At 42.4% G+C, this 13,977-nt stretch overlaps 1 protein-coding gene across 1 annotated transcript in view; it reads right to left on the bottom strand.

Annotated features, from left to right (window-relative positions):
* Positions 1-13,018, bottom strand: part of ntn1b (netrin 1b) — a 49,581-nt gene extending 36,563 nt beyond the window's left edge. Inside the window, exons 1-2 of the mRNA XM_063471338.1 lie at positions 12,909-13,018; positions 11,692-12,739 (exon numbers count right to left, since the gene is read on the bottom strand). Coding sequence (XP_063327408.1) covers positions 11,692-12,706 — 1,015 coding nt within the window. The 5' untranslated portion in view covers positions 12,707-12,739; positions 12,909-13,018. The remainder of the gene's footprint in view (positions 1-11,691; positions 12,740-12,908) is intronic.
* Positions 13,019-13,977: the final 959 nt, after the last annotated feature.

Here is a 13,977-nt window from a genome sequence, read left to right as displayed (position 1 = left end):
TTCATTACTGAAAATGAGCGTATTTTTATGGGACAGTTATTTTCTGTTATTTTACGGTCGTATTTTGGCGCCCCAGCTGCCGGAATATTACCGTTTTTTTAAGATGTTTTTTTTCCTATTTATAGATGATTTCATTGTTTAATGACATTAACATGTTCCTAATTTAATGTTTAGCGGCACTTGAAAAAGGCGAGATCCCATGTCAAATTAGCGCAACTAATTGTATTTTCATTACTGGAAATAACCGTATTTTTATGCGGGAGTTCTTTTCTGTAATTATACGGTCGTATTTTGGCGCCCCAGCTGCCGGAATATCACCGTTTTTTCAGGATGCTTTTTCTAACAGTGTAGTTGTTCTAGTTACATTATGCCGACATGCTAATTAGTAACACAATGCAATGCACATGTTTTTTTGTTAGTTGTTAGTGCAATTACTACAATTACATCTGATTTTTTTTTCAAATAACTGCATTAAAAGATAACATCATTGGTTAATAGGTCCAGTTCTGTACCTTAAATACATGTGGCCTAGGTGATGGTAAGTGACTACAGGTGCTGATTTGGTACCCACCTGTCATTCAAATCAGCTATGGTCCAAATAATCCAACCTTTAAGCCAGCGGTCCCCAAACATTTTTTGCGCCACGGACCGGTTTATGTCCGAGAATATTTTCACGGACCAGCCTTTAAGGTGTCGCGGATAAATACAACATAATAAAACAGTACGGGTACCCAAAAAAAGAAGATTTATTCATAACGCACGGGAAAAGACCCAGGGAAACCAAGTTAATGATTTAAAAAAAAATAGCACTAAAAACCAATAAAAACCCTGAAAACCAAAAATTTCACACCCGAGCATCAACTCTCGCGACCCGATACCAAACGACTCACGGACCGGTACCATTTAAAGGTTATATAAAAATTTACTCCCTCTATCCTCTACCATTAACTTAAAAATTAGCTACCAAGACCAAGACCATTTTTTCTAGAAGAATTTAAACATGTTCATTTTCATTTCAGCTCAGAAGTTGAGCATTTTAATACTGGAGTCTATGAAGATTGACTCACTTCAGAAGCCAGCCTCAAGTGGTCATTCTAGGAACTACAGTTTTTGGCTCTGGCTTCATTTCTAGCTCCAGAGGCTAATGCCTGTATATAAAACAGGGTTAAATGTTTATGATTTTACTCTCTGATCTCAGCCTCACTGTATATGCACATTACCCACAATGCAATAGGAATGCTAACATTTTTTTCTGTTGGGGTTTTTTTTGTGGCTAATGCACAATCTGCTAGTAGAGATAATGAGCGAGCACAGAGGTCTGGTAACCTCAGGTCAGTCTAAGAATCTACTCAGTTTGTGGTTTTTTTTATTTAGTTTCATTTTTAATTTTGAAATCTGTAATGTTCAGATCAAAATCAGAGCAAGCACAATGAGCTGTGAGATCAAACAGACTGTAACTTCTCAGCAAGCACTGTTGCATCAGTGTCTACATTAAGTCTTTTTTATGCTTTTTTATGCATTTTTAAATAAATAAATAGAAACCTTGCAGTCACTTCTGTGACTTATTTAAAGTCTTATGTTTAGTGCCACAAGACAAAAATGGTGCCGTAACAGAGCCCAGGTACTGCACCAGTTGTATGTCACGGTCAAATCTAACATGGTGTTTGGTTTCTCTGTTCTGAGGTCATTTTCCCCAAATGCCTGTATAAGTGGGAACCAGATACAAGGCGTTATCTCTGACTCCCTATCATGAGAAACTGCCTCGCTATCCGTGTAAATAAACACACGTAGGTCTTTGCAGGCTATAGGCTGTTCGGCATTGCCTGAGTTTAGATCGCACAGTCAGTGCCTGAGGTTTTCCTGTGAGCAGAGATGGAAGGAAACCGCCTGTTATACGTCTCAGACAAATCAGGAGAGGAAGGAAATCACTTTCTACTGTTTGGCTTGAGCCTGTTAAGGCATCGTGAGCCATCTGCCCCACGGTAGCTGTGACGACCTGAACAAGAGATAAGAGGAGGATGGGAACAGTCTACATGCCCACTCAGACTGGAAGAGTTACAGGAGACTGGAAGGCGGCTTAATCCTCTGCCTGTGGATGATTCCTTGCTCCCAGGCTGCTAAAGCAGTCTGCGTCAGTCACACACACACACACACACACACACACACACATACACACACACACACACACACACACACACATACACACACACACACAGTGAGCAGAGGGAGAGTTCCTGCTGATGAATCCCCAGGTTTTCCCGCCTTTGAGCAGATGTGGAACCCTAGGATATTTATAGTCATTTAGGGAACGATGTCTGGTAGCCAGAGAATTTTCCTGTTCTCTATCTATCCTGCTGGATATCCCCTCAAATCCAATAAGTGGTTCCTCATTTTCTTTCAGAGAAGAATTGGTCACTGGGGTAGAGATGAGGCCAGAGCACAGGAGGATGTAGAAATCCATTATGGAGCAACAGGGCCACTCGGAGACGCCTCCGCAGAGGTTATATGGAAAAATAAATATGTAAGCGGGACCAGGAGCTCTATTTCCTCTTTGAGGCCGGCATATTATGTCTATCCTTTGTTTAAAAGTGAAGTTGCTGTTAGTGAAAAGAGGTGTGAGGCGGTTAGCAGCTGGAATTCCTAATGCGTGGTGAAGGTTTAAACAGCAGTCACGTTTAATTTACATGATGTTATTGAGATCAGGCACACACACTGTGAGGCCTAAACTAATGACGGTTTCCCATTAAACTGTAGTAAAGACTTACTATAAATGCTATTCTAGTAGGGTTCAAGACATTTTGCAGATGACCATACGTGTTAGGCATCTATAACTGAGCCGGTTGTCACTTGTTGTCTTTGTCTTCCAGTAAAAAGACGCCTGTGTTGACAGCGCAGCAGGAAGGATGGTACCAGCTAAAGGAGCTTAGCGTTTCCTCCACAGTGGAGCTGCTTAATGCTTTTTTTAGTGGAGAGGTTGGGGGGAGGTGGCACCGGGGGAAAGTTGGGTAAGTGACACCGAGGAAGCGTGTTGTGTGTGGTCGTACAAGCGGCGTTGTCACTGAGCTGGCTGTGTCGGGTGGCGGCACAGCAGGGGAGCTGGCTGGGGGTCTGAAGCTGAGCTGCGGAGCGTGTCACTCCGCTGGCCCATTAATCATTCCCAGGCTGCACTGCTTCAGCGCCTCAAAGGGGCTCGATGTGCACGCACTAGGTGGTCTCGATGCCACCCTGGAAGCCCCAGTCAGCTCCGTGTAGACAGACGATGGACACAAAGAGTCGAGCATCCGCACATTCGCACAAACATGTGCGTCCATTTCATCTCGGCTACGTGAGCAAGAATGAAGACAAATAAACACTCAGAGCTGTCTTCCCCATTCACCTTGTGTCACGGACACTGTGGTCTGTTGTCAAATAAACAGAAGAATTAAAATAATAATAATCATAATATTATTTAGGATCTGAAAGTGAGTCTAAGTAGGAGTATGTCATGCAGTGACCTACCGATCAGGTCTGAAATTTATATATGTCTGATCATAAATAGGAAGCCATTAAAGGGTCATAGCTGACAACCTGGGAGGATAATAAAATTAAAGTTAGTTTGACATATGTCTATTGTTTTAACATATTTGATGTCTTGTCTTGTTTTTCATGTTTGTCCATTTTGCTGTGAACTTTCTGAAGTTTGATTTTAACCCATCTTGTTTGTTTTATTTTGAAGTGGGTGCTTTTATTTTGAAAAATGAGAGAACAAAAACACAAAATTCTCTCCAGTTAAGAGAAAATATTTAAGTTTTTTGTTAACAGGCACCTGCCTGACAGTGACACATGGTTCATTTGTATTTAAAATTATGTTGTTGTTATGTACCTTTTAATAGAGGTTTGTGTGTCTTTGATTTACAGGACTTCAAGCCACTGCCAATTTGATGCTTTGGATGAATTGTGTGGTAACTGAGACCTATATATGAGAAATCATATTTCAAACTGCATGAATCAAGTCTGGTTTCCGTATTTTATTTGGTGTAAATTGTGGGTTTTGTGCATCCCCGACCAAGTGGACTTTATCTAAACATGTTTTTGTTCAAATGCAGTAAGTACGGTAGCTCTTATGCTGTGGTCACTGCACTGTTTCATGTGACTGAACGGTCAAATACTTTCTGTGAAGCATCAGCTTAAGAGACAATCATTCAGCCAGGGTTACTCTTGGCTGTAAGTTCAGTCATGCAATGAGACACAAGCTGAAGGTGACACCTGTGCAACACGAGTCAAACTTTGTTCTCTACTGTGCAATAAATTCCATTAAAGGAAAAGAACAGCTGGATGAACTGCACTTGTTGTCTGAAACTGTATATTTTGGGCCATTTTCACAGCCCATCATGTGTCCAAATCTACGTGTGGTTCTTGTCATCTGACAGAGGCTAAAACTTTTGGATTAAAATGTATAATAAAGCAATCTGTATGCTAGGTGTCAGCATGTTCTGTGTTCTGTGCTAGTCGACACTGCTGTTATGGCGTCCAGCAGCTCCTGAGTGAAGAATACGAGCGTTAAGCGAGCATGAACACACTCCTCTCAAAACACTGAGTCACCTCTCCAAACCACCATCCACAACTTCGCAGAACAAGATTTTTCAGTATGTTCTTAAAAGCCCGAGTGAAACCTTTCTGGCTCCTAACAGCCGTGTCTGTGTTGAATTATGAGCTCAACAAAACAAAATCCTCAAAACATGCAGGCTTTACCCAGAGGACACTGGGTTGTAGCAGAGCGTGGATTTTTTTGAGATCCCCCAAATACATCTCTTTGTTTTATGGTTTGGTTGTATACAGAGAAACCTCTTACCAAAGTCACATAGGCTTATGTTGCAAGACAGACTGGAGGCGACAGAGCGAAGGCCAATTTCAGAAGCATTGTTCTCCACTTGTAATCGTGACAGAGCTAAATGATGTATTTCTGGAACAGCTACGTATCCAGCTCCAGCATGAAGGATCACCTAACATGGAGGCTTAATTACAAAAAAATGTAGGTTGTAGTCCTACTGAGCAGAAAGGTCTATGAAGGGTCTATGAAGTGCAATACACTAAACACTGATTTCCCTTTAATCAGCCACACAACATGCTTTTAAGTTTATGGTCATGGACAAATAGCTTTAGCAAAGAGCATGTGCAATATGGACTAAGGACTGTATACAAAATATTTGGAGGGAATATGTTTTGCTTTTATCATAGACTGTATAGAAGAGATGGATGGAAGTACTGTGACATCACTCACTGCATAGTGAATCTTCAAGCTGAGCATTGAAGCATTCAACATGCTGGTTTTGGAAACCAGTCATTACAAGCAACGGGTGGATTTTACTGAGAAACCAAAGGACACTGCCCTCTCATTAAAAGCTTCTCATACAGAAGATGCTTTATCTTCCCTTATGACTCTAAAGGGGCCATGAATTACAAAATGAACACCACACCATATTAAAAAACACTTTAAACTAGAGATTTTAAAAGTAAACTCATCAAGAAAGTGTTTGCTGAGCTCATACGATAAAGAAAATGAGGGTTGTTTTCCCATAAACCTCTATAGAGCTGGACTGCTTTTGGCAACCAGAGGAGTCGCCCCCTAGTGGCCGTGAGAATACATGAAGATTTAAGGTATTCCTGCACTGGCTTCATTTGTCAAACCCAAGAGGTGCAACCACCTTTCATACACTGTCCATTATGTTTATATACCTGGGGGTAAATTACAATAAAATTTAGAGTGTTAATTATAGTATGTTGGAAAATGTAACATTTTCTTTTTATTTATGAAATTACTTAAAATGACTGTTTACTTTTCTTTTTGTTATTAACAGTTATATTTATCCAACTAATTGAGTGCAGTTTTATTTTTTTATTGTCATTTTGAGATCATTAAAGTATTTTTTTCTTTCTTTTTTTTTTTACTTAAATGTTGACAAGTGTGGGAAGGTTCTAGCTCAAGTAGATGATAGGACAGACTTTCTTTAACAAGGTGTTCAACCCCCTCTGATAGTAAGTGAAGTGCCCATAAACAAGGCATTGGTGCGGAATACCCATAATGATATGGTTATGATAATAATAGAAAACAAAGTAAATGTTGGAGTGAGCAGCATGCTCCTGTTGTGGGTTGTTAATGATCCCAGGGATAACCTCCTTTTCCTTTGGGTTTGAACCAACCTTCACGAGTGCTGTGCAAACAGTCTAAAGCAGACCAAGACTCAAAAACAGAAAAACTAAGTCTCTTTACTGAAGATTAATTTTTATACCGCTTCTAAGGTATTTTATTGTCAAGTTAAATTACTAATTTTAAAAAAGTACATCATATATGATGAGATATGGCAAACAAAGCCCTGATAAGCGTTAACTCTTCGCAGTCACATCTCAGTTCTTGGGGTTTCCTTCAACAAATGCCAAAAGAATCTGGAATTGTTCAAATATCATTCGAGATAACCTCGCAGTTAAGTGGCCTTTAAAAAATGGATCCAAAAACAAAAGAAAATGATGGATAATGGTTCTTGTCACAGTTTCCACAGCGAGTGTCTCCAGTTTTCCTGCTAGGGTCGACCCCAGAGGAGTCCGTCATTTGAGCTGTGCCGATAAAGTTTTTTTTTTTTTTTCATATTCATAAGGAAAGCACAGGCGGGTCTGCTTCACATTTGATTTTACTGATTGAAATAAATTGCTTTATTACTGCCTGCAATTTTCTCTCCCCGTTTGAGATTTCCTCCCTGTGCGCCTCCGAGCTGCAGCCGTGCAGCGCTGACAAGTTCTACATGACTGAGACTCGTCAGTCCGGCGGCCTGGCGGTCCGGTCCCGGTTGGACTCTGTCAAGGGTGTCTGACTTTCCACGCTGCTGCAGTGCCAGAAATGTTCCCGAGTGTTTCCTCACCTGCAGCACACCTGTTTCCTATTAACTGCTTTTTATTGAACATCTCTTTCTATTTTCTTCTCATTATTCCAGCTTTATTAAAGACACTTTGCTTTGCTGTTGTTGAGTCTGCTTTAGACTGTTTGCACGGCGCAGTGAAGGTTGTTTCAAACCCAGGGGGGAAAGACTGTTCCTCCTGCGATCATTTACAGCCCACAACAGGAGCATGTCGCTCACTCAAACATTTACTTTGTTTTCTATTATTATCATTATCCCTATTAAAGCTACCCCGATTCCTCGTCAGTGTTGTTTATGAACGCTTCACTTGTTATCAGAGGGACTAAAAACCTTACTGTCTGATCATCTGCAAACACAGTGTGCATTGTGCCTGCTTGTTAAATATTATATTCATATTTAAATATGAAACCCATCAAAACAACAACAAGCCCAAAAATAGCGGTCACCTCTGGCTATTGTTGCCTTAAAAAAATAAAGAAAAATCACTCTACCCCGCAACACACACACATGCACACTCACACAAATATGTCTCAGCTTCCAAATTCAACAGAAAGGGCTGACTCTGTGCCCCCTGGCATTGCCACACAGCGACAGGCCAGAGAATAATGGGGGGGACGAGAGGGAGAGCGAAGGGACCCGAATGCAGCTTCTATTACAAGGAAACCTATGACATCATTGCTTTGCAGAAATTCTTCTCTCCCGTCACATGGGCTGCTGCTATGGAGCTGAAATGAGACCCAGATGGTGAGCAGGCCTGGCCCGGCCTAACCTGGCATCCCAGGGGCGGGGGGCGGGTGGCACAGACACCGTCAGCAGAAACGGTGTCAGTGGTGCCACAGAGACATACTTGAAATCATCATGGCTCAACGGTAAACTGAACATGAAAGCAGGGCTTTAGATGTGGAGTGGCTCACATGGTAAATGCGGTGTCCTTGTATCGCCAGGCTCTGGTTCCCTCCTGTCTCCAGCAGTGTCTCCTCTCCCCCTCTCTCTCTCTTTCTCTCTGAACTGCTGCCATGCAAGGTACTCATAACCCGACTGATTTGAAAGTCTGATTCGATTGAATCCAAGTACACTGCCCAGCTGCACAAATGCAAATGGCCTTAAACACGGACACTTCTTCCAGATGAAAATATTGTGCGACAATATCCACTTTTCCGCTGGCAGTAAGTGCACATTAACATCCATTTTTAACGGATTTTAAAATTCAGATGAAGACATTTTAAAAACGAGTGCTGCTGTTGGCAGTACTCGAGTGTCTTTAAGAGGACTGTTGGGATACATGTGACCAGAAGAAGCCACTTCAAAGGCAGCTGTAGAATTGATTTGAATTCTTCTGTCATATTTACCGTCAAACCCGGCGGCTCTTTAAAGATACGTGAACGTGCATTTAGATTCTTTATTACAGAGTGTACTGGCAGAGTCAGCCAGCAGCCAACTGATACAATCACATCCTAATTCAGCTGCCTTGTGGGTGGCAAATAGGTTGGCTCTTCCTCACAAAGATATCTGTGTTGGTTTAATGAATGCCTAACGCTGTTTTCTACACTACAGGGTTGCTCGATGGAATCTCTCCTACAAACACTTTTTTTTCTTACACTTAGAGACACATAAAAGCAGCTACAGGAAAATGCACCTCAAAATTGTATGAGACTGACTGCACCTCCAGTTGTCCGGAGGTTCTAAAGAAAAAAAAAAGAATACGAAGAAGAAATAAAAGAAAGAAAAACAGAGCATCACACGGCAGGGTGACAGCAAAAGCAAAAGCATAAATCGAACAAGTGCAAAATTACACGTATGAGTGAGGAGACCATCTTCATCTCGTCTCGAAACCCACTTGGCAAGCCAAAGTTTCCCACAGTACACTCCCCCCACCCCCACCTTCACAGCCCATCAGTCACTCAGGCCGGAGAGGAGCAGGGGCCTGACTGTCAGGGGTCAGGGCGCCATATACGCGGAACACGGAGAGAATATGAAGCAGCTGCCTGGGACATGAGAGCCTGATGTGTCACCATATGTGCGCGTTTCCCAACATTATGCATTCCTTCATGGCTCACGGTCAAATATCATCACGCACTGAGTAATTAAACAAGCACCGAGCTGTGTGTGTGTGTGTGTGTGTGTGTGTGTGTGTGTGTGTGTGTGTGTGTGTGTGTGTGTGTGTGTGTGTGTGTGTGTCCTGTAGTGTCTGTTATGTAATTAAAAAACAGAGAGCTTGCAATAAAAAATATGTTTTGGAGAAAAACTATAGATGCTGCAGTTTTTAACGTGTAACACACTTTTAAAAAATGAATTGCGGATTGAAATGATTTGCAGAGCTTTTGTCAGACTGGAAATCACGTTTATTTTACTTTCCAGGGCACGGTTTTGAGAGCAGCGCCTGCGTGGTTTTGTTTTCACGGCCGTCTCTTTTACTTGCTTACCTTTTCTGTTTGATTGGGTGAAAGTTTCAAAGAGTTTTGAAAGGTCGCGCATAGTAAAGGCACCTAAATGACTCCGGATAGCTGCGGGCCGCACGGAGATTTAAAAGAAGTGGATACTTCAACATGCAAAATATTCCCATTTATAATAAGATGATTAAAAACAACTACGCGAGAAATGCAATACCAAAATAAATGATGCATTTTTTATTTCTAATATAAAATATGTGCAAAAAAAACCCCAAAAAACCTCGTGACTAGAGAGACAGTTTGAGTCTCGCTGTAATCTTTTTTCAGTCTCTTTACTGTAATTTTGAATGTCCTGGGGTTTTTTCTTGCAGCCGTTCGATGTCTCCTTGTAAATGTTGACGTTCCCTTCATATGGAAGTTATGAAGAAACGCTGGGTGGCCAAACGCATTCCACGGGGTGAGAGTGAGAGGGGGAAAGAGCAGGAGGGGGGACCCGTGCCCCTCTTGTTTTATGGTCAAATTTGTCAGTCTTTCACCTCCAGCTGATAGAAATGCTGCTGCCAACATAAATGCGTTTCTTTCTTTCTGTTCTTTTCTTTTTTTTCTTCTTTTTTTTTTTGATGACGACCCTGCATGCAAAGTCATGGGAAGTTGACTTTGTCCTGAACAATAAGTGAAACCAACTCTCCCATAACCGCTCTCTCTCTCTTCCCTCAGCACCGCGATGTCCTCCAGCGGGGAGGAGAAATCCAGACACATCATTAGCGCCACAACTCTGCATCCCCACCGCCAGACCATATGGACCCGAGCGCTCAGTGGAAACAACCCCTCCCCCTGGCTCCTCTTCTTTCATGCAAAAGGTGTCAGGACACCCTTATTATTTTCTCTTAGGGAGACATGCTCAGTCTGGCTTTTTTTTTTTTTATCTGATGACACCACTCGCACAAAAAAAGTGAGTTGGTGGTGTAAAGGGGGCCCTCCCTCCCTCCCCTTGACAGCGAGATGGATGCCACAAGTGACAAGCCTTTGTTTTAGTAAAATACACTCACATGCTGGCTTTTGCAAGGGCGAAAGGCGGAGGCCAAGGGGAACAACTTGTTCACTTGTTCCGTTTGTTGAGCAAACCATGGCAGTGTCGGAGACTTTGTTACATTTCCAGGTTTGCTTCGCTTTAAGCTGTTGATATAAACTTTCCTGCTCTCTGTTCAGAAATAATCAGCATCGCAGCAAATACACTCTCCCTACAATTTCAAAAAAAAAGAGGGGAGATCTGGCTTCAGATTACCCAGCGCTTTGTCCTCCTCTCTGAATAGTTTACTGCCTCTAAAGTGGCAGTTTATACTCTACGTGCCAAAAATGTCAATAAAACCGCCCTAATCGCCCGTCCAATCTGTAATAGCACCTGCTTATGGAAACACAACACGCCCCTGCAGTGTATCTGTGCAGCTGCAATGTTTCCTTTCCTATTAGAGCTGCTACTACAGTCGGAAACACGCGGGGCAAAACGCAGTCACGCATTTGGGCAGGCGCAATTTGTTTACTGAAACGACTTCCTGCCTTTTCTTTCCTATTCAAGGATTTATTGTGGATGTTGATAAAGATCAAAGGTTGACAAAGTGCGTTTTTACAGAACTGATATGGAGGATTTGAAAGTTGGGAAACAACAGAAAAAGTTTTTTTTTCTTTATTTCACGGTGGCGCACCTGCCTCCTAGAAATCATTGATGTTTCTTTTACTGTAATTTCTAATTTTTTTAACTAAATTGTCGAAATCTTTAATTTGCTGAAACAACAATTAGTCCTAATTTCTACTGAAAATAGATCTTGCTTTTTTTTTTTTCCTGTGGTCGTTTCAACAACAGTTTATTTGGTTTGGGAGATATAAAAAGTATAATAAATACCTATATAAATGATAATAATTCACCAATAATTTGGTTAATTTTCAAGAAAGTATTTTGAAGATATAGGCGCTTTAGTTTAAGGGTTTTTCACTGCGCAGGTGCTGAGATTTCAGCTTGTTTTTGACATAAAGGCCTTTTCCTCCTCTTTTCCTCCAAAAAAATATATTTAGCCAAAAAGAAATTAATTATTTCTAATTTAAGGAGCACCCTTTACCATCTGACCCTGTGCGTAAAGTACGCATTTAAGACTTAGGCGCAAAATGATATTTTAAATTGGAGAGACTAGTTATCAGAGGAGTGTTTTACGCTAAGTGAGAAGAACAAAAGTAAAGGCAAACGAATAATCACCTGGCTAGAATTAATTGTGTGTGTGTGTGTGTGTGTGTGTGTGTGTGTGTGTGTGTGTGTGTTACAGCAGAAAACACTGATAACAACACTCATTACGATTATTTTGGCACTGATAAATGCTTAAATATTTCCAGCGTGAAGGGGAAAACAGGGGATCCCTTACCGACACATTCGTTGGCTTCTCTAACCGTGGCGCGCTGCCAGGGTCGGTCGTAGTGGAAAGGTTTGCACCTGTCGCACTCCGGTCCCGCCGTGTTGTGTTTGCACTCGCAAACCAGATTCCCCTCTCTGTCCTTGACGCACTTTGAAGCGTGCCCGTTGCACTTGCACCGTCCTCCGACCTGCAGGTCCGACACTGCGTAAAAGTAGGAATCGCGGGCCAGCTCGGAGTCGTCCTCGTTCTCGTCTCCGAACGTGTGAAGCCGGCTGAAGATCACCTTGATGTCCGTGGCCGTCACCCAGTCCTGAAGCACCGGGGAGTTGTCGAAGTCGTGTGCCGACGGTCTGCCGTCCAGCGTGCTGAAGGCTATGAGCCCACCTGTCAGCGGGTGCATGTCTGTGTGGGAGTCCGTGCAGATCGCCTCTTGCTCGTTCTGCTTCGTAATTGTTGCCCTGTTCTGCCGGTTGTACATCTTCTTGCACTGAGTGGAATAAAACTGAAAAGGTACCCACGATTTGCCATAGTCCATGGATTTGTAGATCGCCATGGACTCGGGTCTGGGCGAGCAGAACTGCAGGCTCACATAGGTGACCTCAAACTTTTTACCCAAGGACAAGGTGAGAGTGACGTTCTGCGGATACTGCACGTAGTTTTCAGACTGCCAGCAGGTGAGGTTGTGAGGGTTGTTGAGGTCTGTCAGATAGGCAGGTGGATGGGACTTTTTGGGATCTCCGGAGTCGCACGTGTGACAGTCCCTACTCCTCTCCTCTCCTTTCTCGGTCACCACACAGTAGCGGGCGGCCGGAGTGCCGCAGGTGCTGGATACGCGCACGTCCTTCCCAAAAGCAGAGTTGACGAAGTCGGGAATGCATCTCCGAGGATTCCCGTTCTCGTCATAGCACGGGTCCGGAGGGGAAGACTGTGCAGCAAACATGCTGAACCCGTATCCCCCAAAGACACATTTGGTAAGCGCAGAAACTGTCACCAAGGTGACCCAAACCTCCAAAATCCTTTGCATTGTAATCCGTGAGTCGTAGGGGGTGGGTTTGCGCTGAAATGCGACGAGGACAAGATAATCAGTTAGCAGCGCTGCAGTCAGGTATTAAGAAGAAAACAAGACAGCTATTAAACAATAAATAACGCTCACGAGGAAATTAGAGAGTGGGTTAGGACGCAAACAAATGCATGAAAAGAAATAAATGTGTATAAAATATTCTTACAGGGCCAAGAAAACTCCACCTAGACCACTACCTCCAAATATACAGCTCAGCCTGAAAGTGCAAGAGAACTCCAAAGAATTTGGAGAAACAGCCTATCCGATTTAATCCGAAACTACTGCTATAGTTATACTTCCCCCCCTCTTTAAAAACCCCAGAATAAAACCAAGATATGGCAAATGCCCAGCTGGCTCTGACCCTCCTTCTGCCTCTGCCTGTCCACTCAGTCACACCTCTGCCCACCTCTATCTCCTTCTGTCCCATTCCCTCTCTGTTATAATAGAAAAAAGGGGGCTCCGCTCATTCAGTCAGGAGACGGAGCTTCTTTTTTTTTTTTTTTCTTTTTTTTTTCTTTTGGTTTTTTTTAATGTCTCGACGTCGGAGATGGAGCAGCGACATCGTCCGACATATTCCGTGAACTACAAGCTTAAAAAGCAAACTCGAAATGAAACTTAAGAGTCATGCAGTCATTTGAATTTTTCAGCTACCTCTATCTCTTTAATCAACAGTGTATGTATGTCTTATATAACTAAGATACAATAAAAAAAAAACACGTCTAAGATACCATCAATGACCACCGTGGTTTCATCGCTGGTCTTTAAACCGCATCCTTATCTTCACGCACAGGAAATCAGCTGCACGTTTGCAGCCCCAATAAGCTGCAAGTAGCAAGACACAACCTTCCTTTTCATGTCGTTATTCTCTAATGTGCCAGCAAGGGAGTGATGCAACATTTGCGGGTGGAAGTAAATATGTTGTATGTCGGCTGAACGTCCTGGCAGGCACACTGTACATTAAAAAAAATCATCTGAACTGTCGTCTCAATGAGATATATAATGAAATATTACATATAAACAGCTTAAAGCCATCTTTTTATCATAGGTTAACTTTTGTTAACCTTGTTTTCAGTTTTAATTGGGATTGTTATTTTTGGATTCCATTTATTTTATTTATTTGAACAAGGTTGTAAAGTCAGGTAAAGTAAGTGTTGCCATTGTGAAAATATGAAAGAGTACTTAGAATGTTTTGATACATGCTCAGTCATCCAGGTATAACGAAATCCTTTGAAGGG

This window comes from Pelmatolapia mariae, linkage group LG4 (genome assembly GCF_036321145.2).
Source record: "Pelmatolapia mariae isolate MD_Pm_ZW linkage group LG4, Pm_UMD_F_2, whole genome shotgun sequence".
Taxonomy (NCBI): domain Eukaryota; kingdom Metazoa; phylum Chordata; class Actinopteri; order Cichliformes; family Cichlidae; genus Pelmatolapia; species Pelmatolapia mariae.
Note: the sequence above shows the minus strand (reverse complement) of the source record. Positions and strands in the feature narration are given on the sequence as shown.